We start from the raw sequence: 27521 nt of genomic DNA on the forward strand, positions 1-27521 counted from the left end.
TGATTTTTATTTAGTTCACTTCAAGTCTAGTGAACTAAACAACCTTAAGGCCTTAGAAAAAGCTAGCCTTATGCTCCATGTCCGAGTGAAGTGGGAACACTTCAGGAAGACTGGAGGAAATTTTCAAAACCTCACTCAGTGCCGTAAGTGCCAGGGATGGGGTCACGGAACTAAAAATTGCTACATGCCAGCTAAATGCATGAATTGTGGTGATTCCTCTCACGCAAAGGACGAGTGTCCTGTGAAGGAAGATCCTAAGAAATTTAAATGTTCAAATTGTGGTGAAAACCACAAATCCAATTTTTGGGAATGTAAGACTCGCAAAGCGATCCTACAATCTCGTTCTAACCGACAGGTAGGAAACGCTCCACGTTTCCAACCAGGTATAAATTCCTCTGCTGTTAACAACGGTCAGCGAGGAACAAATTCTACATTCGTACCCGTAGGTACAAATATCACCCCTGCTTCAAATGTTTCATCTGTACCTACTCCCCTCGCTGCTAACAATGTTCAGCGAGTTAATGGAGCTACCTATGCTGCTATTGCAGCGGGTAGAAATCAAAATACTAACCAACGTTCTAACGGAAATTTTGACAATTTTGACTTAGGAAGCATTACTGCTCCTAAAATGGAATTTTTACAGAATTCATTAATTGACATGATTTCTGATATGCTTAAATCTAACTCCATGTTTGATGCTATTCAAACTGGAGTAAAATTTGCTAATAATATTGTCATGACTTTAAAATTCAGTAATGGATTTTAAAGCATTAAACATTTTAAATTGGAATGCTCGATCTCTTAAAGATAATGAAGACGAGCTATTTAATTTTTTGAGAGTTCATAACGTGCATATTGCCGTTATAACTGAAACTTTCCTTAAACCTGACCATAAGGTTAAGAAGGACGCAAATTACTTGATTTATAGAAATGATCGTCTTGATGGACCCTGTGGTGGCGTTGCCATCATTATTCATAGACGAATCAAGCATAAAATTCTTTCTTCATTTGAAACCAAAGTTTTTGAAACTTTGGGAGTTTCTGTTGAAACAAAATTTGGACAACTTACGTTTATAGCTGCCTATTTGCCATTCCAATGCGTAGGCCAGCAAAAGAATTTTCTCAAGGGTGACCTCCAGAAACTTACCCGTCATAGGTCTAAATTCTTCATTATTGGTGATTTTAATGCAAAACACCGCTCATGGAATAATGCTCAAAGCAATTCCAATGGTAATATTCTGTTTGATGATTGTTCTCCAGGTTATTACACTATTCAATATCCAAACAGCCCAACATGCTTTTCTTCTGCAAGAAATCCCTCAACTATTGATTTGGTCTTAACTGATTCATGTCAACTTTGTAGCCAATTGGTTACCCATGCTGACTTCGGTTCTGATCACCTTCCAGTAACTTTTGAAATATCCCAAGAAATAATTTCTAATCCCAACAGCTTTACTTTCAATTACCATAAGGCTGATTGGGAGCAATATCGAACATTTATGGAATATAACTTCGATCCAAACATTCCTTTGCAAACCAAAGATGAAATTAATTATGCTCTTGAATCTCTGACTACTTCTATAGTTGAAGCAAGAGCTGCCTCAGTACCAAAATGCGAGGTTAAATTCGATTCAATTATAATAGACGATGATCTTCAGCTCTTGATCCGTCTTAAAAATGTCCGTAGGAGACAATTTCAAAGAACACGCGATCCTGCCATGAAAGTTATCTGGCGGGATTTGCAAAAACAAATTAAAAAGCGATTCTCTGCCCTGAGGAACAAAACTTTTGAAAATAATGTTTCGAAATTAGACCCGAGTTCCAAACCCTTTTGGAAACTCACAAAAATTTTGAAAAAACCTCAAAAGCCAATTCCAGCGCTTAAAGAAGGTGGTAAAATTTTGATCACAAATTTGGAAAAAGCTCAGAAACTTGCTAAGCAATTCGAGAGTTCCCATAATTTCAGTTTGGGTCTTACTAGTCCTATTGAGAATCAGGTTGCTCGGGATTTTCGGAATATTTTCTCTCGGGAAAATATTTTTGATGATTCCTGGGGGACTGATTTGGACGAAGTAAGGTCTATAACTAAAAAGTTTCAAAATATGAAAGCTCCAGGTGATGATGGAATTTTCTATATCCTCATCAAAAAACTCCCAGAGAGTACCTTGTCTTTCCTGGTAAAATTATTTAACAGATGTTTCCATTTGGCATACTTTCCTGATAAATGGAAAAATGCAAAAGTTGTTCCAATTTTGAAGCCGGATAAAAATCCAGCTGAAGCTTCTAGCTACCGTCCAATAAGTTTGCTTTCTTCAATAAGTAAACTTTTTGAAAAAATAATTTTGAATAGAATGATGCTTCACATCAATACGAACTCAATTTTTGCAGATGAGCAGTTTGGATTTCGCCATGGGCATTCAACTACTCATCAACTCTTGAGAGTTACAAATTTAATTCGTTCAAACAAATCTGAAGGCCACTCAACTGGAGTTGCTCTTCTAGACATAGAAAAAGCATTCGACAGTGTTTGGCATGAAGGTTTGATTGCTAAATTGAAAAAGTTTAATTTTCCACTTTACATTATGAAATTAGTTCAAAATTATTTAACTGACAGAACTCTGCAGGTAAATTATCAAAATTCCAAATCTAATCGACTACCTGTTAGAGCAGGAGTTCCTCAGGGTAGCATTCTTGGGCCTATATTGTATAACATTTTCACTTCGGACCTCCCTGATTTGCCTCAGGGTTGCCACAAATCTTTGTTCGCTGATGACACAGGCATTTCCGCTAAAGGAAGAAGTCTTCGTGTTATTTGCAGCAGACTTCAGAAAAGTTTAGATATTTTCTCTTCTTATTTACAAAAATGGAAGATTTCTCCCAACGCTTCCAAAACTCAACTTATAATATTTCCACATAAGCCCAGGGCTTCCTTTTTGAAACCTAGTAGTAGTCACATAGTCACTATGAACGGAGTTCCAATTTCCTGGTCAAACCAAGTGAAATATCTTGGATTAATACTTGACCAAAAATTAACTTTTAAAGATCACATTGAGGGCATTCAAGCCAAATGTAACAAATATATAAAATGTTTGTATCCTCTTATAAACAGGAAATCCAAACTTTGCCTGACGAATAAACTTCTAATATTTAAACAAGTTTTTAGACCGGCCATGCTTTACGCTGTGCCAATATGGTCTAGTTGTTGCACTACCAGGAAAAAAGCACTTCAAAGGATTCAGAACAAAATTCTGAAGATGATTTTGAAGTTGCCTCCCTGGTACAGTACTACCGAAGTACATAGAATTTCGAATGTTGAGACTTTAGCACAAATGTCCAACAAAATGATTAATAATTTCCGGCAAAAATCGTTACAATCCTCAATTGCAACGATTAATTCCCTTTATACTTAGATAAGATTTAGTTTTAGTTATTTAGTTTTAAGCTATTAATTGTTATACTGACATGCAGGTTTAAAAAACCTGTTTAAAATACTGAATTGCCAAGACAGGAACAATGTAAAAATACTTAGATATATATCATAACAATTAAGGCTGGTAAGTTACTGTAGTAACTGGAGCACCTAGGTTAAAAATGAAATGTAATTTATTTTGAATTTGGAACAAATAAAGAGTTAAAAAAAAAAAAAAAAAAAAAAAAAAAAAAAAAAAAAAAAAAAAAAAAAAAAAAAAAAAAAAAAGTATGGAAGAATCTGGAGAAGCAACATGAAAAGAAGTCACTAACGTCGAAGGTTCACCTGCTGAAGCGGATTTGCGATCTCAAGTTCCAGGAAGGAGACGACATCGAGGACCACCTGGTAGAATTCGAGAGTTTGTTTGAAAAACTGGCCAACGCTGGTACGAAGCTTGACGACGATTTGCAGGTAACCCTGGTGTTCCGCAGTCTACCAAGCTCTTTCGACGCGCTGACGACTACCCTCGAAAATCGGTTGGAGGACGAGCTGACGCTGGCCCTTGTAAAGGATAAAATTATCAATGAGGTGCAGAAGCGAAAAGGGACTGTTCCGGTGGATTCAGCGGTATTGAAGGTGGCCGGGTAATCGAAATCCATTGTGTGCCACCACTGCCAGAAGGTCGGCCACAAGAAGCGAGACTGCAGAATTTGGCAGAAGCAGAGCCAGGATGAAGTTTCTCGAAGTGAAAAATCGGTTACCAAGGAAACCAAGAAGTTTGCCAAGCAACAGGCAAATGCAAGAAAAATGGAGTCCACTGAAGAGGATTTCGTTTTCAGCGCTCGTGAAGGACCAGTGACGAAATGGATCGTGGATTCCCAAGTTTCGTTACTGTCGCTAATGGAAAGAAAGCATTCGTGAAAGGTGTGGGGAACTGCCAGATTCATTGCTACGGGAAAGACAGCGAAGCGAAGCAAATCGTGCTCACACCGGTGTCCTGTACGTCCCAGATCTGGATATGAACCTCGTTTCCGTCGGGAAACTCGTCCAGAAAGGCGCAGCGCTAGAGTTCAACGACAATGGCTGTACGATTGTCAAAGGTACACGGATTGCGGCTGTAGCAAGGCGTAGCAACGGTCTCTACCACTTGCAGATAGAGGAACGCGTGGGTGCGGCAATTGAGCATTGCAATAAGAAGAACTGTTTGCATGACTGGCACCGTAAGCTCGGTCACCGTGATGTCAAGGCAGTCCAAGAACTGGAGCAACGACAATTGGCGACGGGCATCAATATTAAGCAGTGCGGTTTGGTTTTGCCTTGTGAGACCTGTCTGCAGGGAAAGATGGCACGACTGCCATTTCCAAAGGAAGCAACGAAGAAAACGACGGCTGTGATGGACCTGGTACACAGTGACCTGTGTGGACCAATGAGGGCGGTGACCCCGGGTGGTCGTCGTTATTGCCTGACGCTTATTGACGACCACAGCCGGTACACAACGCTGTATCTGATGCGAGCAAAATCAGAAACATTTGACGCTATCCAGGACTATGTGCAGAAATTGAAGACGAAGTTTGGCAGACCGCCGAAAGTGCTGAGATCCGACCAGTGAGGCGAATATTGTGGTTCGAAGATCATGACGTTCCTCAAGCGTGAAGGTATCCAGCAACAATTTACGGCAGCATATTCACCGCAGCAGAACGGAGTCGTAGAAAGAAAGAACCGTTCCCTGGTGGAGATGGCCAGGTGTATGCTTTTGGAAGCAGGTATGCATAATCGCTACTGGGGAGAAGCAATCAACACAGCAAGTCATCTGCAAAACATGTTGCCAACGAAAGCGGTTAATCAAACTCCGTACGAGATTTGGCATGGAGTCAAGCCGGACGTTTCGAACCTGCAAGTGTTCGGAACATCAGCATACGTATTTGTTCCTGAAGTCAAACGGTCGGCTACTCGTTGCAACACAAAGCGTGGCGTTTCATCAGCATGAAGACGTACAAAGTGACGATTAGTCGGGATGCCCGATTCCTGCCTTCGATGATCGACAAGGGGGAAATTTCCACAGAGGACGAAGGTACGTTATTCTTTCCGTTATCGCTATTCAATCAAAACCGTAGTGAGACGGATACACCGGAGGAGCTGAGACAACCTGAACCAGCAATCGATCGTGAATTCATGGAAAAGGAAGATCTCCACGGTGTTGAAGAACATTCGGATGAAAGCCTGTACGAAGATGCTGATGAAGCAGAAGCACTCGATGGAGGTGAGTCACAAGAGGAACCGGTACCAATCCACGTAGAGCAAGATGTAGGTACACAGCGACTATCAACCAGGGTGACGAAGGGTATTCCACCTCAACGCTACTGTGCCGACAGTCGGGTTGCACATCACGACAATGACGAGCCGCGCACCTATCAAGAAGCTGTGACTAGTCCGGAGAAAGACATGTGGAAGCAAGCCATACAGGATGAATTGCAATCGATGTACGAGAACAACGTGTGGGAGTTGACCATGCTGCCGGCTGGTAAAAAAACCATTGGATGTCGCTGGATCTTCAAAAAGAAAACGGACGAGAATGGAAGGGTCATCCGGTACAAGGCGCGGCTTGTCGCTCAAGGGTTTACGCAGAAATATGGAGTCAACTACGACGAAGTTTTTGCTCCCGTGGTGAAGCAAACAACGTACCGGACACTATTCTCCGTCGCCTGCCAGAAGAAACTTCTCATCAAACATGCAGATGTCAAGACAGCGTACTTGAATGGTGAGCTACAAGAACCCGTCTACATGCGGTTGCCTCCTGGATGCACAGCGGATGCAGAAAACGTGGTTTGTTGTCTTCGCAAAGGATTGTACGGGTTGAAGTAAGTCGCCCGTATTTGGAACCACAAATTGGACAAAACGCTGATACAAATGGGGTTCAAGTCGTCCAAGAACGATTGTTGTCTCTACGTCATGCAGAACAGAGGTAATCGCTTATATTGCTGTATATGTTGACGATTTCATTGTAGCATGCGAGACTGAAAACGACTACAAGGCCATCGTTAATGAGCTGAACCAATATTTCACGGTGACGTCGCTCGGGGATATCCAGCACTTCCTTGGTATCCAGGTCTTCCGTTCCGAGAAACACGTTGCAGAGAGCCTTCATCCTGAAGCTTCTGACCAGATTCGGTTTAGAAAACGCGAAGCCATCCGCTATACCATTGGACCCAGGCCACCTACATCCAAAGGAGGGGATCCCGCTGCACAATAACCATCAGTATGCCAGCTTGATTGGCCATGTGTACTCGACCTGATGTTGCAGCAGCTGTTTCAATCCTTGGGAGAAAAACTAGTTGCCCATCACAGGCTGATTGGGTGGAGGCGAAGCGTATCCTGAGGTACTTAAAAGGTACTATTGACCACGAGCTAATCCTGGGAGCCGATTCCACGCAATTGGAGGTGTACGTCGATGCCGACTGGGCTGGTGACACCAAAGATCGCAAGTCAACCACAGGCTACCTGATCCGGTATGCAGGTGGTATGATTGGATGGTGTTCCAGGAAACAAGATTGCGTAACATTGAGCAGTTCGGAAGCCGAGTACGTTGCTATAACGGAGAGCTGCAAGGAGTTATGCTGGATATTACGACTATTCGACGATCTGGGAATCCACACCAAGTTTCCGGTTACTGTGAACGAGGACAACCAGAGCGCCATCAAGCAACTTGAATTCAACTCCAGCGAGCGACGTTCGAAGCATGTTGACACGAAGTACCACTATGCGCGTCAACTGAAGGAGCAAGGAATCATCAGTCCACAGTACCTTCCAACAAACGAAATGATTGCAGACATGATGACGAAGCCTCTTCAACGTATCAAGCAAACGCGGTTTCGAGATGCAGCCATGATTCTTTCGTCGAGGAGGAGTGTTGGAGGTAGAAACCTAGCAAGCGACGAATAATCGAAGCAACCTACAAATAAATGTATTCTCATAGTCTGAAATAAAATGCTATTCCAAGTTTGTCTCTCATCAAGCTAAGACGTATTTTCAAGTAGTAGTAAATCCGATCTACGGCCATATCACATTCAAGATATTCTGTATTTCGTTTCGAACGGGCTCAACGGGCCCAAATTCCTACCGAAATATTTCATTGTGCTGTTTCTAACTACAGTAGTGATTCAATTTATTATCAGCTTCTCTGTGTAATTACTGCTGATCTGGCAATAAAGGAGTTGCATCCTCGGGCGATCAATCATTGTCATAGATATTAAGTTCAGCGAGAACATCTATTTCGTTGGTCAATAAATAAGCCGAATTCGAATACGGCTTGCTTAGTCGATCTCCTTTTCTCCAGGGCAGCTTTTTAATATAGAATGCCAACGTTGAATCCAATTGAATTTTTAGTTAAACACTGGAGGTACACTTGAGAGTGCTCTCGAGTGCAGCTTCAGTAAAAATACAGAGTGTGGCTCTACGGTGCGGATATTTTGAATTTTGATAGGGAGATTAATAGCACTAATTCCCATACTAATTCACCAAAATGTCCATACAAGCTTCAAATCATTCGCACGACCTCTAAATCATCATCAATATTTACCATTTTTTGCACTGACTCCTATTTTGGGGTTTTGAATTGAACTGGAGGCTGGCCTGTCAGAAATTGATCACTTCCTTTAAAATGAATGACAGGAGACGAAATAATAAAATCAATCAGCACTCAGAAGGGTTCGATCTCACCATAGGTGGATGAATTCAAGTTTTTCACGGCCATAATAAATTTCCAGCAGACAATTTGATCGCACTTATTGCTCGGGCACCCGCATAAACATTGCCATGGGAATCTAACCTACTGTGGGTGGCAACTCTTCGCTTCACTCGTGGATCGGAGTCAATTGAGAAACGTAATGTAATCGATATCCTACCTAGCACTTGCATGAATGGTTGGAAATTGAAAGAAATGCAATTCCTGTAGCTTATTCAATAAATTGAGTTGATTGAAATTTCTTGTGGATTACCGACTCAGGTTTCCCGAGGAACAGACCAGGCGGAATCCAACACCTGCTTCTTTCGGCGGAGAAGAAACCAATCTTCCTCTGTACAAGCTCACGGATGCAGCATGAAGCGCATCGCGAAACCGCTTACCACGCTCCCGTCACGAAGAGACTTTGAAGAGCATCAGCTTCACAGCTGCAGTTGGACGGAACTTGCGTGGGAGAGAACCGCTTGGCTCGACGAACGATGATGATGAGATGCCTTCTGCACCGTTTTAACGACGTCACCCGTGCAGTCAGTTGAAGATGAAAGTGAAACTGGTGCTGTTGGCAAATAAAATCATTATGACTCATAATAGTCGTCTTTGGCTCAAACTGTCGCTTAATTTAATTAATCTCGCTTTCTGTGTGCACAGAGCGGATTTTTGAACTCAAATTTGGGATTTACCTCGATCCTTGAGGGGACATATTTCAATCCGATTTGTATGCATGGCGATCCGAAAAGTGATTAACATCGGATGGATTGCACGGAACGCGGATCTTGAGGAGATTTTTTTCCCCACTCGTTGCGCACTTAAAGAGAATGAACGATAATCACGGAAAGCAATATTGCTGCCGGCGGGAATTACGGATGAATGAAACTGGTTCGGCGGGTTTCGAATTTCTTTGTTTCGTTCGTCCTGGTTGTGGGTATGAGTTTTGCCGTTTTTTTGTTGTTGTTGTTGTTGTTGCCTTTTAATGCGTTTTTACACTTTTTTGTTTTGGTCTCTCTTGGATTGGCGTGGCGGCGGTGATGGAAGCAGAAAGTTGTCAAATCCGGACCGTTACAATTGCTGCAGCTGGGTGAAGGTCGTTTCAGTGGAACAGGGACGAAGCGAAGGGGAGTCTCATTTTAATGGGTTGGAATTTAATAGAGCTTAAGTTGAAGACGGTTTTACAGGACTTCAAATTAGAGCCATCTTTATAATATCGAAAAACGACGTTGGGGTTGGTCCATTATGCTTCATTAAGCTCCATTAAGTTGATGTTGTCTCATTTTCGGGATCGTGTCCGATAAATTTCAATTCAAGAGTTGGAGATGCTTAACGTCAATATCAGACTTAAAGTGAACATTTTATACGCCACCACTGCACTATGGTCCGAATCGACAATTTAGCAGGAAAAAATTGTTTATTTTAGATACTAACTGTCTTCAGAAAAGTTGCTTATCATATCATCGCTCTTTTGAAAATAAATCTGGTTAGGGTGGTCCTCATTTAAATCCAAATCCAAATTCTAACTTTTTATCTGAGGTTATGGGTAGTTGAACTATTGAACTTAGTTGTAAAAAAAAAAAAATCGCACAACTTTGCTGAATACTCCATTTATTTATTTCTTAAGTTGACTGTTTTGGAGCATTTATTAAATATTTAGTCAGGGTGTCCCTAAAAACAGTTTTTTTATTCTAACTTTTTTTTAATATTTTATTTTAGAAAACCTGTAGAACAAATATTGGTGCACGTTTTAGCCAAGCAAAGCATGTTGATAACTCTTATCATTGAAAATTTATAGCCTATTTTGCCCAAAAAACTAAGTGGTGTTAAAATGCTTATATGATATGGAGTTGGATCGCTAAAATTTGTATTGTGGCAGCATCTGAAAAGTCATACGTAAAGAAATATTTGAGGAAAAAACTGCGGGGACAACTTTCTTTAAATTATAATGAATCAATTTTAAAAATTCCCTAAAAAACTTGAAATTTACCTGTAACTCAAGAATTTCAAATCAAAATAACATACTGTCTTCAGCAAAATTGTAGGTTTTAACTAGATCTTTTTGTATTTGAATACTGCGGGGTTGTCAACAAACTACGTAGCATTACGTCAGATTGTTGAGGAAAAACGTCCTCATTTGATCAGTAAAGTATTCCGGGATATATTGTTGCGGTTTGTTTATCACATTCTAGACAAACTGGCTACACCATTTATGTCAAAGAATCAGTTCAATTCAACCTTCGTACCAACGAAGTTATTGATGGCAACTGGTTCTTGGGCATTACAGTTGTACGTGGCATGAAGATGGGTAATTATGGTGTTTTGTATCATTCTCCCAGTTCTAGTGACCAGCGTTTTGTTGAAGTTTTAGAGAACCGGCTTGAGACATTCCTTGATTCTAGTAAATTAAATATATTGGCTGGTGATTTTAATAGTAATTGGCGTGATAACCATAATTCGAATCATTTGAAGCGTTTAGCTAAGTTTTTTTTTAATTTAAAGCAAACGGTAAATGAGTATACGCGTATTTCCAGGCACAGTAGAACCACGTTTTTTTCCAATTTTGATTCAATTTGTTCAGTTACGGATACTGATTTGAAAATAACCGATCATGAGACCTTAGTGCTTAATGTCTTAGACCATGTGAACGATAACGATAATTTTGTTAAATTGAAGTGCTGGAGGAAATATTCGAAGCAAGCTGTTTCGAATCTTCTTGCCTGGATTTTCCATTCGCGGCCGATAACTTAGATGAATCGACAGCTGTTCTTAATAACGCTTTGAAAACGTGTACCAATCAACTAGTTGAGCAAAAGTTTGTTTCTGTGAAAAACTCGCCACGATGGTGATGATGGATTTTTAATATTTGATTTAATAGTAGATTAATTAAAAAAGTAGAAGGGTCTGTGCCTAGGGAACGGAAGCTTGACGTAGGACCGCTAGTGGACGGAATAAATGTGAAGAGCATTTTGTTTTTTTAATTGATCAATTATCTATTATCACAACTCTTTCAAAAAAATAGTAAAAAAGGTTATCTTCCATTTAATTCCACTTAATTAATTTTGGTATCTATGACAGATACGTATTTCGACTACAATGTGCAGTCTTCATCAGTGTCATTCCCACTAAAGAACTTATCAAAATCTAACCCCCTTAAGTACTCATCCCTAGGTAAAAAAGCCAAGATCACTGATATAAAAATGGAACTACAATGTGTTGAATCGGAACCTACCTAGGTAGTTAGCTAACTAACTAACTACCTAGGAAGGTTCCGATTCAACACATTGTAGTTTCATTTTTATATATGTGATCTTGACAAGTAGCGACTACACTGTACACAAACATCATCCTCTGATCGAATGAAACCTCAGACCATTCAAAACAAAAGACCGAAATCGCTTTTTAAAATGATAGCTGCAACCGGATGACGGTTGTTTTGAAATCAGATGATTTTCCTCTCGAATACTGGATGAAACTTGTTATGAGAAGGATAGGGCCTTCAGTTGAAATGCGTAATGCTCTCTGCAGAATGACTGTCATACTAAATGGAAATGCATATGGTATTGGTTCAGCCCCATAACGCAAATCATTCAAAACGATGAAGTAAATAATTCTATCGAACGTCATTTGCTGATCTGAGCTGACAAACGAGGTGGAAGCATATGCATCGCTATCAGAGCTGTTACGAACATAGGTAAAGGATGAAAACCAATGTTTGGCTAATTCGTGGTGGAGGAGATTTTCTCCACCATGAAAAAATTTTGAATCCATAATGGAATGGCTTATTATGGCTATTCAGTATGGAAATGTAGATAATCAAATTATAAATCTAATTAAAAGCTCTTGCATGTCACACTATTCTTAAATGTTTGCCTCTGAGTTCCGTATGTTTTATAGCTAATTTTCAAACGAAAATGATCCTGTATTTGGATGACAGTCATACGGATGTTCATCATCTGACGACGAATTCAACCATAAGAAAATCATCCGAAATTCGAATGCATATTGTTAGAGGGCTCGAGCAATGCAATAATCATTCGAAGTATTGCGGATTTTTTGGTGCAGTGTAGAGAGGCTGTATTTGGTAGAGAGGCGACATGTCAAAATTGGAACAACCGATAATCTGTCAATGTCATTCCAATCGAGCAGACGACCTTTCAAAAAAAAATAAACATTACTTTTTTGTGGATCAAGTATTGTAATCCGTCAATATAGGTACTGTTTACAAAACCATTTTCCAGCAGCGCCGCTTAAATTAAAATAAGCTGCTCTCGTTTGATTTTCTGGTGAGGTCATATCCGAATCAATTTGTTTCATTACTCGAAGCAGGCGATGGATTGCAGCCACCAGCAGTGCATTGACGTTCGCATATAAACAACTCCTGAAAACATCCAATCGGAAGTACGCTGGCTCCTTAAGAGCAACCGTACCAATGAGTAAATAAGGCACATTTACCAACCTCTACCATAAAGCAAACCCCACACGGTAAGAAATATTGTCAATACTTACAAGTATTGACAATAATATTGATGATGTGAATTCAGAAATATTGTCAATCTCGATGTATTGACGTCAATATAGAATGTATTGACAATACGATTATTGTCAATAAAAGCAACCGTGTAGGGTCCACTTAACGCTACTTGCGAACCGGGGGTTGCTATTCAGGTGGGGGAAATAGCAATCCGCACCTTGGGAAGTAGTGAGTTCATAAATTTAACAACCCGGTAGCAACGCATCAGACGGTTACTATTTTGAATAAACGTCAAAAGTTTGTTTTACCGGTGTGGAAAACGGTAACTTAAATTATGACTCTGATAGCAACGACCGGTGTGGATAGGAGTGATTAAGCCAAAATGGAAACGCTGTGCGTAAGTAAAATAGTGCCGCAAATGGCAACGTTTGGTACGGTTGCTCTAAGACGAAGTACTGAGGCAAACTTGGAATCAGTGAATATTTTTCCACCGTGACAAATACCTATTTGGTTGTAAATATGATTTGCATCCAGATCCCGTTAATCTCATTGGCTGGATAACCAAATATTAACTTCCGGAGGCTGGACATCTGCTTGATGAAGGGTGAGAATCTTGCAAGCGAAACAGATGACAGACAACCATAAAGCCCCAACAATATAACCAGTTCCGCCTAAAAAGTAACCTGTTGGAGTTAAAGAGCTGACCGGGTAATGAGCTGCATGGAGCTGCATAAACATTGGAGAGTACCCATCAGTGAAGCGCAACAGTGTCAAAAGGAAACGCCGAACGAAGCTTGATCCCGGAGTCGTCATGCAGAAGAATTTCATTTGTTCGTATCGCTCTACAGATCGACTGAGAAACTGCTAACTGGTACGCTAATACATAATTCTACCTACAAACGATTGGGGACCGACCGTGGGTATGTGGTTTTGGAGTTTACTAAAGGTATTCTTAATCTCAAATACCTACATTCCTTTTCAGAAATCTATGCGCAACTCGTAGACTACCACAGAACACACCGGATGGCCAAGCCCAAAGGGTTTTACTATGTGCTCCGACGTATCCTCCATCAAATCGTTTTGCTTCAATGGAATTATCATCATATAAGCGCCTTTCTGAAGCACCTAAAAGGATTCAATATACAATATGCAACACAAAAAGTATGAAAGTGTAGTACATCACGACGTGGGACGTTCAAAAGTGCAAAGTGGAACATTTATGCCAGGATCACCACAAGAGAACTGAAGATAGGGGGTCTAGGGGCATAATGAGCACCCACGTGACCAATGACCCACTCGGTGACCGGTTTTGCAGTGTAAGGCTCACTTTCTGGGTAAAATAGTGCTTCAAACTATAAATTAGTCTTATACTGCAAAAGCATTATTTGGCGGGCTTCTGTTTGCATTGGTCTCATATGCTCATTATGTCCCTAGTTCTCCCTTTTTTTTTAATAAAATCCTACATAACGCCTAGATTCTTCCGTTTGCGTATTTTAATGAAGGTGATTAATGTGTTGTGATAATATCTCGTAGGAATGATTAATATTTTGTGGGTTGATTTTTATTTTACACATTCAAATATAGTTGGACAGTAGCAGCATGAAACATGTGACATCTTTCTTCATTCACACTGCCATGGATAGACTATCGTGCTTATTTTTATAAACTTTTTTAGGTTTTTAGGAGTTTAGTTCACTCATAATCGCCAAAAGTGCAGGAACTCAGCGATGAGTAAATTTGTCTCATGGTTTCTTGTGGAAAACCTAAAAAAATCTGCCAGAAAATGAGGAAATTGACGAAAATTTTATTCAGCCTCGGAGCAGTACCAATAGACTGAGTGCATCCAATCTTTACTTTTCTCAAAATCGGGAATTTTTCTCTGGAAAATCCTAGAAAAACATGAGGCAAATTTACTCATCGCTGAGTTCCTGCACTTTATTTCTTATTTCTGAGATAACTAAACTCAAATTTGGGTCGATCTCATTCGCCGTGATATCACCTTGAAAGATATCGGCGCCGGTGGTTAGCGTGCTTACCTCTCACCCAGCAGGCTTGGGTCCAATCTCAGTCGGCGCCACCGGCATGTTCTAAGGCATAACATCTCTGATCACGCCTTCCTTCGGGAAGTAAAGCCGTTGATCCCCGGTTGAGTTGATTGGTGGATTGGTAGGGTCCAGGTGTGGGAGCTGCCTCCCTGGCGTCGGTAGTATTGGAGCTCAGTACGAAAAACAAATATTGCGTCACTTTTCAATAGGTCCTATCTACATTGATCGATTCTCTTCATCGACACTCTCTTTCGTAAATAATTTGGCTTCACAAATGTGTCCTGCCGTCTTCGTCGTATTAGATGAAAGATTGTTGCTTCTTCCATCGAAAATATCCGGCCGTGGCGATTCAAAGTTGATCAAGGTAGATCAAAATAATTTGTACCCCTGCTTCCAGTTTGATTACATGAGCATTTTGTGTGGTCGGTGGTTCTGAATATGGACAAACAGGCAGATGAATTCTATTCCTACTCTTTACTGTAATAAGCTTGGTGGCCCTGAAAAGAGCCGTTTTATTGCCAAAGTTGGTGATGATTTAACCTCCGAAACCAAATAGAGCGCGTCTCTGTCACATCAAAACGTAAATTACATCCATGGCCGCTTACGCTTGGCGTGTTTAGTGCAGGTGACAGCATCACGGAACTCATTTTTCAGGAACACCTTCAGCACACCTCGTAAATCAGACCGGAGATACGTCAGACACCGCCATGGCGAGCCAGACGACGGATGGTGGTTATCTCGAAGAATTTGCGTTTGGTTCTGAATATGGCGATGAGTGTGTGAAATATTACGCAATTCCATCCTCCCTATTCGCACGCGCCCGAGGATCGGAGGCGAATGCCACTTCGACTTGTTTTGTCTACTTACTACTCTCTGACGACTGTGCTGGGGAAGCAGCATATGCATGTAGGTAATTGGTGGATTTGTTAATTAATTCAACGCAGAGACGAACCAGCCCAAGGCTGAAAGTCTCTTTAATAAAGAAAAAAAAAAATAATTCAACGCTTTTGGACAATGCTGGACATTTACCAGTTTTTCAATAGTTTTTTGTTGAAAATCAACATTCGGAAGCATTGTTATCGATGCGTAGCCATATTTCTGATCGATTAGTGATAAAATTATTGAAATTGGACCAGAGGCAGCTGAGTTATTAACGTTAAAAATCTTTCTTAATTTGTTACATGTTCCATTTTCGGTTTTCACAAAGTGTACCCCCATATAGAAATCAAAGACGTAGTCCTACGTCAAATGAAAGTAGTCTACAAAGGTTTGAGCCTCGTGCACGTATTACGGATATAGAGAACTGAATTTAACATTTGATAAAAAAAAAAATGCAATTTTGAAGCTTATTTGGAAGATACCTTGAGTTAGTAGTAAGTTTTCTGGCAAATGTTGGGGGTTCGTGAGCATTCCTGACATTGCTGAAAATTATTAAAGCATCAGATTGCGGGGTTACTAGTGTAATAGGATGCTTTGTTGATTGTTCATTAACTCTTGATTGCTTAAAACTTATGAAAATTTCAGGTGGACAAAAAGGCGAGCTAAGAGGTGGAAGATAACCTTTTTTTGCTGTTTTATTTAGCATTCCACTTACAACCCAATTTCATTACTTCATCATTTCATATTTAATTATCTTAAAGATAAATCGTCCAGCTCAAACTTTGAAGGGGTAAGAGGTGGGACCATCATCATCATTATCATCAGGTTCAATGCCAAACTAATACCCACTTTTCATTTATGGAATCCAAAAGCTGTATTTAAACTTTGTACAGTTGCGAAAAAGTCCATCCACAGAAATTTTTAGAACTCTATGAGCTCTTTTAAAAATTTTATCAGAGGCAGGCATGTAAAAGATCATTTACGTAACGTTCAATTTGAAATCACCAATGAACATTTTTCTGCTGTGATAAACAATCTCCGCAACCCTGCCTGTGGAGGGTTTAGCGTTCACGCAACAGGAGAAGATAGAACGTAAACATATAAAGGTTGACAGCGTTCATTGAATTTTATGTTCATCCATTGATTCATTCTCACGTTACTTGCTTCGCAATTTGAATGATTGTCAAAAGGTTCGTAACTGTATGGATTCTTTCATTCGCAAAGACTCTTCACGAAACATTCGAACCGCATAACGACGGCAGATTGATATTTAATGGCACTCAAAAGTCGACCAGATGTAAATTTTTTCGGTCAATTTTTCCAATGGATACTTGCTGGACTAAGGAAGACAGCGAACGCGTTGCTCAGTGAGGAATTTCTTCGGTTCCTTGAAAAAGAAGCCTATAACAATGAAAAACTGTCATAGCTGCAAAAAATGACATTTTGCGAGATTGAAAATTGTTGTAAAATTGGAGTTTGGAGGAGAGATGTGCTTTACTGCTGAGGTAGCTGGGGAAGATGAAGCGTGGTATCTTGCTTCAGGCGCAACTTATCACATCAAGAATAACACCAACATTCTAAAAGAGCAAAATAGGTCAAAATGAACATTCTTTTGTCTGGCTAATAGTAAATCGCTGGTGCTTGTTCCGGGTTGGCTGTTTCTGTGAATCACGGCAACTTTTTGTCGGTGAGCCGAATAACTGATTTGGTGTTTCAAGTGTTATTTGACAAGCTTCACAAAGCATCTGTGCTAAAAAGAGAAGAAGCTGTGTTATTGGGTGAACGGAACGATGGTCTATATCATTTGAAACAACCCAAGACACAGCCCAAGTAACCAAAAGTTCCGCATTCAACGATTAAAATTACTTCCAAGTTCCGTAAATTTCAAATAAAGTTCCGACCGAACCTTCAAGTTCCATAAAGTTCAAATAAAGTTCCGACAGAACTTTCAAGCCACATGAAGCAATCCGCACAAGTCAATATTAGTAACAAAACTTAATGTACGTGAATATGAAATGATCATTGGCCCGAATAAATCATAATTCTTAAATTTATGCAGTGCATCAACATTCTATCCAAACAAAAAAAATAAAGGGTATTTTCCTGGATTCGAACCCGTGTATTCGGCATGCGATCTACGATTGCTAACCACTGCGTCACAAGTGTGTTGGAATACCATGCGGGCAAACACCAATTTAAAATTCATCAAGGTGTTGTGTTTCGTATTCAAGTCAGTCAGCTGGCACTGAAAACTCCAACAGTAGGCGGGATAACAGCTCACTTTATTATATCTCAAATGACGCAGCGGTTCGTGCTTGGGCTCTCACGCAGAAGGACTGGGTTTAATTCTTCAAACAGCCTCCAATTCTACTACTAATGCTGATGATGATGAAAGCTCTCAATTAACAATTGTGGAAGTGCATTTAGAACACTAAGTTGAGAGCACGCAATAAGCTAATATGCGCTAAGCAATAAGCTTGAAATGCGAATAAGAAGAAGAAGAACCGACCTAACATTATGAGTAAAGGTAAAACCATTTCTATTGTAAAAAAAAATCAAACATTACTGTTAGAGATGATATACCATTAAAAGCAGAAGTGTTCCTCACCTAATATACACATAAATCACTCTAAAACCTAATTATTCACAATTTTCTTGTTTGCTGATTTCAACCTGATGTCAATTTGTTGATGCTGATTTCAACCTTCCATCTTCTTGTCCTTTTTTTTTTAATGAGTTAGAGACATACAAAGTTCTGTTCTCTTATTCACTTCTAGTATAAAAACTATTGAACCTCTAGTATATTTTTTATGCAAAGCATCGTTTATTTATCGCTTAATTGGAAAACGATTAAGTTTTAATATATGCGTGTATAATGTTATTGTTGAGTGTAGATGAAACGCGTCCACAGACGCACATACAGACCTGGGAGGGAGAAGCAGATAGCACACACGGAATTCATTATATATTTGTTCTTCTAGTCATGAAAATTTGTGCCGTTGAAATCAAATCAAAACAGGCGTAGCAAAATAGCGTGTTTTGCTTTGAGCGTGTAGTGATTGTTTGAGATTGTTCAGTGTGCAGTGAGAAACTGTACTTTTCTGTTTGGTATTTAACTATGCCACTAGATGTTTTGACAAAACGTTGGCTAATGGTATCTTTCAATATTGATTTGTGTGTATTTTGAATGAATTAAAAAGAAACGGTGTCCCGTTGAATAAAATAGCTGGAAACGACAATTTGTCATAAATTACTTTACGCAAGATTTCAATACCGCCTTGTGCATTCTTGTTCAAGTGTAAGAGAAGCATCATAAAATTGCTTAATTCCAAATGACAGTTCGTGACAGCAGCCGTCTGGCTGCATTTGACGTTCCATTTTTCTCTCTTCGCGACTCTCCCTCAGATACAGACATCATCACATTTCATCTTGCCGGGCCAATTTTTCATGTTCAATTTGATTCTACGATGTCGTAATCAAACTGTCGAGCCAGCTCGAGCTGAGATCTATCGACTGGGAATATTTTATACAGGTGAGATAGCTTGTGTGGATGGCTATCGGTCACAGACGGCAAGACGTGTGAAAATCGATTCTAATACCTATGTTACGGTAGTAACAAAGGTAAAACAAGATTTTTTGTTGATTTTAAGACCCTATTGGTTGCTGCGATTGTCAGCAGCATTACTATTTCCTTCTGAACTGAAAACAGAAAAAATCATCCCGATTCATACCTCGAACGATGCCAATCCAAACTACAACCCCGCCAACCGCAAAGTATCCAGTTTTCATCCACACCACATCAGAGCTGCGTTTAATCCCAGGCTGCATTTTTTGGTCTTTCCTCCCGAGGCAACCAGCAACCGCAACGACGACGTAACGGCACGCAAACAACAAAAAAAAAAGTAAAAGTTCACTTTTATTCACCTGTCTTAAGCACCGGCTGCATAATCCCAATCAGCGGTTCATTTACGTCATCATTCGCCTTGGGGTCACGCACGACAGGAAAACAAAGATTGGCTGATTTTTTTTTTCTAAAAATTTGTCACCGTTTTAATTTGCATATCTTTTCTAAGAAAAACATTAAACAAGATTACAATTAATAATAATAAGTTGTAAAAATAATTCCTACGTCCTAAGAAAATTTGCTTTCTTCGCTTTGTGAAGTAGAAATCCTATGTACAACAGAGGCTTCGGCGTTCCGGTTTGCGGCTCCCGGCGCGCGCTCTCTCCAGTAAGCGACCGCGGGAATCGAGCGCCAAATCGGAACCTCCTCGGCAGAAAGTCAACAAATAACAAGGTGATTGTATGTGTTTGTGTTTGTATGTGTGCTTTTGTGGGTTGTGTCAACTGCCACTTGGATGCGTTTGATTTGTTTTGTTTTCGACTAGCTACGTGGTCCGGAATCCGTTCAATGGTCAGAATGTTCCGTTCGATTAGTATGGGCCGGACTTGCCGGGTGGTCCGTACTGGGCAGCCGGGGCCGAGCCTCCGTGTCCTCCGCTGATGTCATCTCCGTGTCCAGCGCCACCATCATGACCACCAACAGAGCCACTGATGTCGGAACCGAAGCTGGCGCCAACATTTCCGGAGTATCCTCCTTGGCCGCCTTCCTTCTGGGTCTTGTACTTGATGAAGTAGACTTCCGGTTTGCTGGGCTGAGTTGGGGCTGGCGTTGGGATGATGATGTCCTGCTGATCGTCGGGCTTCTTAACCAACACGTAGACCAGGGTCTTCTCTTCGTTCTGGGGCTGCAGTGGGATCTGTGGTGCCTGGTAGGCCGGAGCCGATGGGGCCTTGATGAAGATGATCTTGTAGTGCTTCTGGGCCGGGGCTAGCTGCAGTGGTCGCTGGACGCGGACCTCCTCTGGCTCTGGTGGCGGAACGTGCACGTAGATGTGCTTCTGGATGATGGCCTGCTGCGATCCACCGGAGAAGCCGCCGCCGCCGCCTCCGAAGCTACTCACACCGCCTCCTCCGAAGCCGCCGCCGCCGCCGCCTCCGAAGCTGCTGACACCACCTCCGAAGCCGCCGCCGCCGCCTCCGAAGCTGCTAGCTCCGCCGGAGCTGAACGAGGATGAACCTGGAGCAAGAATACGTGGGGACGTGAGTTACTGGCATGGTGGTTGTCATAATGTAATGTGGGGAACTGTGGCTTGAAATCAGTTGGAAATGCTAATCACGTTGGCACGGGGGCACGTAGTAGTCAATTCGCGATGGCTTCTATGATGTGTAGGCAATCATCAAAATAATAACGAGATTTGCGAATTGGCTGTGGCATGAAGTGCGCAGAAGGGAGGGGGGAGGTTAGTTTGTTGTTCTGTTGGTAAGGCAAAATGCACCGTGGCATAGATTGTGGAAACATTGTATGGGAAAATTTTGCATTAGTGTGCTGTAATTAGATTGAAAACCGAACGGCAAGTACAGTAACATGGGTGGTTCATTAATGGGAAAACTTTTGACAGAATCGAATTGGGTGTTTGATGGGAGAATTGAATTTGTTGAATTCCAAAGGTCATTACTCTTGATTGTTTTTGATGAAATTGAGCTCGAAACTGGCGGTCAGTTTCTATTGCAGCTAATTCTAGATGAACATTTGCATTCATTGTTTCTCTTCATGGAGTTTTCCTTTTGATAACCGCCGCTATGCAAATAGATTTCGAGCTATTTTCACCACATAGTTAGAAAAAAGAAGGTTGATATCCGGCGTCGTCAAATACGACAAGGTTTGTTTTTGCGGCTGAGTTATTAACGTAAGAGAAAGTCGGATCATCTAGAATTCTATTATTATTATTTTTGCCTGGATGCTCTTGTTTTGCATGGCTGTTTCACCTCGGACAATTTGAGCTGAATAGTGGCTGAATAATGGATGAATAAGTAATTTTTTGCTGAAGAAGCGTACACCCAACCGGGTAATGTAAGATTCTATTACAGATTTGCATGAAAATTAAGCAGAATTTGGAATGTTTTGTCACATGAACAGGTTCTGTAATTTGTTCATCGGGAGGGTTTTTGAATAATTTTCTAATTTATAGGTTAGCTTCATTTTCGGACAAAGTTTGTTTCCCCAAATGATTTACTTGTAGAAAATCATCTCGTGAAGGTTTTATATCAAAATCTGCATTCTGGAAGAGATTGCTTGTACGCTGCAGTCCATGGCAAGAACTGACATTACATTGGATGTAAGAGAAATTTGTTTTGCGTGTTGCAATGCAATATTTGTTGGGTAGACTTCTTCACAGAGATTGGTGGCACAATTACTTAAAGAGCTACTTCACATATCAGGTTAGGCAGCTCCACAGCCTTTAAAGTCCCTCTCCACTGGAATTTAGAGTCCCAAGAACACATAGATTTCTGCAACACGTATGAAAGAAGCTGCTCTAAGCATTCAAGGCATACCAGGTTGCAGCACAGAAGTTGTGGGTCATGACAATCTTTGGGATGTTGATCCCCATGACTTGTTCTAAAGGGGTTACTAAAAACTTTCGGCAAGTAATCAGTCTTTTAGGAATTATCCAAGTTGCCAACGAGATCAAAAATTTCCGTTTTGGACAAATCCCAGGTAACAATTTTGGTTTTATGAAGGTTCTGTAGACCGTTATTTAGATTTGTAGCATTCTTTTAAACCACCATAAAACTTGAAATGTTACTAGCCTAATATTGCAAAAACAAATCAAATAATGGAGTTGTTGTTAGTTACTTGGGTAGTCCACAGGATTCCAAGCGTTAATACACTCCACTACTTCAGAGAACTCCAGTAGGTCCATAGTCGGGAGCAACGCTACAGACTAATTCGATGCGATTCAACGGGTACGAAATTACAATTGAAGTTCTAGAATTTCCTCCACTGAACTCAAGCCCTCTTGAACACAATACTTAGCTTAGAACAAGCAGTTCTTGTGCTAAAGTTGCTAGTTGAGATGTCTGAAGACCTTAAAAGAGTTGTGTTCCGATGAGAGTTCATTTCAAACTAAATTCTTTGATTCTTTTAGAGGTTCAGGACTTGAGAGCTGATTAATACTACTTTTCAGTACTTCAAATATCTTCAATTTTTGCTGCAGAACTGCTTGTACAGGCAAAAATTGGCCTGTTCTGGCAGCTCAACAATTTTGATTTTATGAGGGTTCTATAGACCACAATTTAGACTTGTAGTATGCCTTTGAATTACTATGATAGTTGACATACTACCTTTGGCGTAAAGCTAAATCGTAAACTCTTGAAAGTGAAGGACAAGACCATGAAATAGAGAAACAGTTTTAATGTGTTTGGCCTACAATTGCAAAAAAATCCCTCCACAATATATTGGGGATTCGGAGGGACCCGATTGAAGCGATTTTGACGGGGAAAGTGAAGTGTTCAACTGCCTGTTGTTAACATTTCGTGGATACAGGGTGGGCTCTTCTCCCCGCTCAATGGGACATCTTTCTGTTAGAGGGCTCGTTGTTGGACCAATTGTTCGATCGTATTGCTGGAAGAAGATTATGTACTGTCCCGTGGATGCGCATAAGTGATTTGGCGTATCGATCCACCTAAGCCGTTTTTGGCCCTTCCACAGTGGCTATCAGAGGTTATTAATCGAAATCAAGTCAATCAGAGCCTTTGGGTCTCCCTTAGTTCAGTCGGTAAAGGCGCAGCTACAAAGCAAGACCATGCTGGAGGTGGCTTCCCTGGGCATAGAGTATGATTTTACTTGACAAACAAGTACAGGCATCGAAAGCTCTCAATTAATAACTGTGGCAGTGTATCTAGAACACTAAATTAAGATCACGCAATAAGCTAAGAAAAAAAAAGAGGTCAATCAGAGAAGAGACCTCACTGCTATCGGACCTAGGTGGTAGGAGGCAATTCTTACCAAGATGTTACCGTATGCTTAGTAGATAGAAAGAAGATTGATGAAGATTTTATAGATTTCCTGCAAAAAATGGAGAGCGATGCGAGTAGGTGGATTTAGCAGCAAGAGATGAACAAAGATTTTTCGAAGATTGATTTACTAGTGAAAGATTTTTCGAACATCAAAAAATTAGATTAAGATGCGTCGTACCCCTCGAATGTCCGCAAAGTTTAAGGGGTAGCTGACAGCGTACAAAATCTGACACGTTTTGATTTTTCTAAAAATATTGGGAAAAGATATCGATCATCCAGTTCTTTCTTTTGATTCCAGAAAAAAAATACCTGGACAAATATGTTTACTATCTCACCATGAAACAATTTTGGGCTTTAAACTAAATGCTTGGGTCCAAATTTGTGCCATGATGCCATAGAAAAACAATTTTGGGCATAAATTTTCATTAGAAAAATAAAAACAAAAAATACATTTCTTTTAGAGTTATGATCTCTTGACCCAATATTTTTAGAAAAATCTACAAGTCTAAATCACGGTCTACCGATCCCTCGCAAAATCAGAATTTTTACTTGGATTGTACAAGTTTTGGCTATTGAAGTCTGGCGAGCTCAAACGATAGGTTTTTAACTGTGCAACGCTGTTTTGGCCTGAAGAAGGCTGCCAAAAATAGCCGAAACGTTGGGCAGCTTGAACCCTATTGTTTGAATTCGTCAGATTGCATTGGTGCAAAATATCCCGCTTGACATTGATTTTACAAGCTCCGTTGAGATTGCGAGACTATTCACAACGTGCAAAGTTGAAGCTGAGAGTTGAATCGACGCAAAAATGATTCCGTTGCACATCGTTTTCTTAGAAAGAGAAGGTGTAATAATGCTAACTCTTTCTTGTCTTCACCGATGGCAGATACGAACCAACTGCTGCCAGCCGTAATGAAAGTTTCGGTTGCGTTCGGGTGGAATGCAAAAATCATGAAACTCAATCTCACCACAGTTTGGTGAGATTTGCAGCTGTTAGCTTGATATTCCGAGCTGCGATATCACAGCTTGCAAAATCAACCGCAGTTATTTGCTTGTTGATTTTTGTCTGCGAAAATCAAGCGTGATTTTTTTATATTTTTCCAACACTGGTCACATATTTCATGTCACACTCTAAGAGAAGAGGAGGAGTGTTAGATTTTTTGACAAGCAATACATGAGGTATTGGAAAATCGTGACGAAACAGAAGAGGGTGACATAATTTACGCATGGCCCCTAACAGTTGAAGATAATAATAGTAATTTTTCTGCAAGGGCTTGATGTTCTTTGCCACACCAACTATGAGGACTCTCCACAGTTATTCATCAGAAATTTGAGGTTCTCAAGAGGTTACTCCAAGTTGATGGAATTCACAGATAGCTGCAATTTTGCTGATGATAACCTCCAACAAAAACTTGAAGCTGAATAGCAGATTATTCAGCCTACAATTGGCTTATTCAGCTAACAAGAAGGTAACTCAGCGTTTAATCAGCTTCAATTTCTGTTGAGCATGTATGTATGCATTAACTACTGTGGAAAACCACGATTTAGACGAGAACAGGAGCCTCCCTTAGCTCGGTCGGAAAAGGCGTAGCTACAAAGCAAGACCTGTAGGTGGCTGGGGTAGATTCCCGGTCTAGTCTAGGAATTTTTTGAGGTGGAAAATTTCTCGACATTCCTTGGTATAGAGCATGGTTGTACTTGCCACACAATTATACTAATGCAAAAATGGTACAGGATCGAAACCTCTCAATGAATATCTGTGGAAGTGCATCTAGAACACTCTGCTGAGAGCACGCAATGAGATAATAAACCATGAACAATAAGCTTGAAATGCTAAGAAGAAGAAAAAGAAGACCAGAACAGAGCTTTAAAACCATGATAAAACTTGTAAAGTAGCTTGGCTTGGATTCAGAGCTGTTCCACCTTTAGGTATGTTTTCTTGTCCACCAATTTCTGAAAAGTAGCCCCTTTACGGTGAGTGTTGATAAAATCCACAAATGGCAGCTGATTTGATTTTTTGCCTTGCACTTTGAATTTTTGATGGCACGAATCTCAGAAACTATAAAGATTTCATGCAGGAAAATGCAATCACATGTATGCGGCAGTTCAGGAAAAGAGCGATTACAGTTTCGCACACGAAATCCTTATAGTTTCTGAGATTAGTGCCATCACAAAATCGAATCAAAATAGCAGCCATTTGTGTCTCATCTATCACTTTTGAAACGATAAAGGGAAACCAGTTTTTTCAAAGTATTATTGAAATACACTTGATTCACCCCAACTCCATGGTGAAGGAACAAGCCACTATAGAAGATCGAGTTGTTTAGAGCTCCCAACTAACAATTTTAGCAGCAGATTAGCTCATACAATCATCAGCTAAAATTGTTTGTTGAATTGACAGTACCATTAAGATAAATTGACTTCAGATCAACTAAAACTGCTTCAACAGTCAGTTCTACTTCACAATGCTGTTGATCTGTTGGAAACCAATCTTCAACGTGAGCCCATTTCACCTTCCTCATTAAATTTTGAACTCAGTTGCTGCTCGACCGGTCATCACGTCACTTCTCGATTTACATTAGCTTCAAACACTCAAAGACCTTCAATTGAAATTTGAAAATTAGTACACCCAAAATCACTACGAGTCATTTCACTGCGCCCACACAGCACCATTGCTTCCAAAGTCACAGATTAACAGTCTGCCCCAATAGTCCTGTTCCACAAATTCCATTCACTGATTCTAACAAGCCACTCAACGTTTCACCAACGAGTGTGTCCTCGCTCACTCTCAGTCCTTAAAACGATTTTCACTTAACACACCTCCGAATCCGCTGCCGCCGAAGGACGAGAATCCACTGCCGCCACCGGAGCTGAACGATGCTCCACCGTGGCCGCCACCACCGCCGCCGCCACCGCCTCCGTGGCCACCGGACGAGTAGCCACCACCGCCGCCTCCACCTCCGTGGCCACCGGACGAGTAGCCACCGCCGCCGCCGCCACCGCCTCCGTGAGAGCCTCCGCCTGTCGACGGACGGTTATATGAGTATCCTGCTTCCGGCCGAGCGGAAGTCAGAGCCAAACAACAGCTCAACAGTACAAAGGCCCTCATCCTTGTTCTGCGTGTGTTCCTTATTTTCGGTGCACACACACACTCACTCACTCACTTCGAAAAGATCACAACAATGAAAACAAATCAAGGATCTTCGAATTCGTTCGTTTCGGTTGCGGATTTGGTTGGGACTCGCTACCTAGCGGTCCGATGATGTTGGTCCGTGAAATGCAAACAGATGACTGATGCTGGACCGATCCGGCGTAATCGCATTTATACCCTTAACTTACCCTTAATGGAGCGCGAAATGAAGAAGTTCCAATCCGAGTTTGGGACTCCCGAAAGTGGCTGGCTCCGGCGAGCGGAGAGCGAGGAAGCAACCCCCCCAGAAACGTGCACGCGCGCGCGCGCCCGCGATCTTCTCCGGGGTTCATCTGGCTCAGCTCGAGCTCTTCGAGGGGGGATGCGGTCGATCAAACAGAAACAGACACCGAAAACAACAACACCAACAAAATAAAACAGAACTCTTACCGCTGTTGTGCGGATTTTGCCGGTAGGTTTACTATCACTCTCACTACTGGCTGCCACCGCCACCGATGCTGCTGAAGAGAGCGAGCGAGCGAACGACGGCACACGCGACCGCGATCCCAACCACCTCCGAAGAGCCGCCCGTTGGACGAGGAGTGTAAACATTTGCGTTCACTTTATCTCCCCTGCTGCTGCTCCAAGGCTTTGGCTCGAGACATGCAGCAGAAGAGAGGAACCGTCCTCGTCGTCGTCGTCGTCGTCGCCACCGAAGAGAAGAAAGGTGTTTCCCCTTTCTTCGTCGACCGGCCTGGCGATGGTCGCTTGGCAGGGGCATGGTCTGGTGCGGGTGTAGTTGGTATCTGAGATCTGCTGTGAGTTGAGATCGTCTTTCTGCTTGGCCCAGCTGTGAGTAGATCAGTGGGTTGATTGTTGTGTGTGCGGTGGGTGGACCGCGTGGATCAGTTGGGTGGTTGGAACGCGCACGTGGTGATGGTGCGCATTAATTTTCCTAGGCGATGGGGCAGTGGAGGAATGAGATGTTTTAAGAATTTCCGTTC

General features: G+C 41.2%; 2 protein-coding genes across 2 annotated transcripts in view; both read right to left on the bottom strand.

Annotated features, from left to right (window-relative positions):
• Nucleotides 1–27521, bottom strand: part of LOC135704812 (RYamide receptor-like) — a 409469-nt gene that overhangs the window by 110905 nt on the left and 271043 nt on the right. The window lies entirely within an intron of this gene.
• LOC135704794 (serine, glycine and glutamine-rich protein-like) lies at nt 19552–26529 on the bottom strand. Its single transcript, XM_065226296.1, has 3 exons — nt 26373–26529; nt 26208–26339; nt 19552–20610 (listed from the first exon to the last, which is right to left on the bottom strand). Exons 1-3 carry the CDS (start codon nt 26494–26496, stop codon nt 19964–19966), a joined length of 903 nt encoding a protein of 300 aa, XP_065082368.1. The 5' UTR covers nt 26497–26529; the 3' UTR covers nt 19552–19963.

The sequence above is a fragment of the Ochlerotatus camptorhynchus genome, unplaced genomic scaffold (assembly GCF_037179485.1).
Source record: "Ochlerotatus camptorhynchus isolate MF236.1 unplaced genomic scaffold, CSIRO-AGI_Acam_v1.1 ptg000248l, whole genome shotgun sequence".
Taxonomy (NCBI): Eukaryota; Metazoa; Arthropoda; class Insecta; order Diptera; family Culicidae; genus Ochlerotatus; species Ochlerotatus camptorhynchus.

Coding starts and splice junctions, on each gene's coding strand:
- LOC135704794 (XM_065226296.1), bottom strand. CDS start 26,496: ATGAGGGCCTTTGTACTGTTGAGCTGTTGTTTGGCTCTGACTTCCGCT. Junction 26,340..26,372: donor AGGCGGTGGCGGCGGCGGCG/GTGGCTACTCGT, acceptor ACGGAGGTGGAG/GCGGCGGTGGTGGCTACTCG. Junction 20,611..26,207: donor CGGCGGCAGCGGATTCGGAG/GTGTGTTAAGTG, acceptor TTCTTGCTCCAG/GTTCATCCTCGTTCAGCTCC.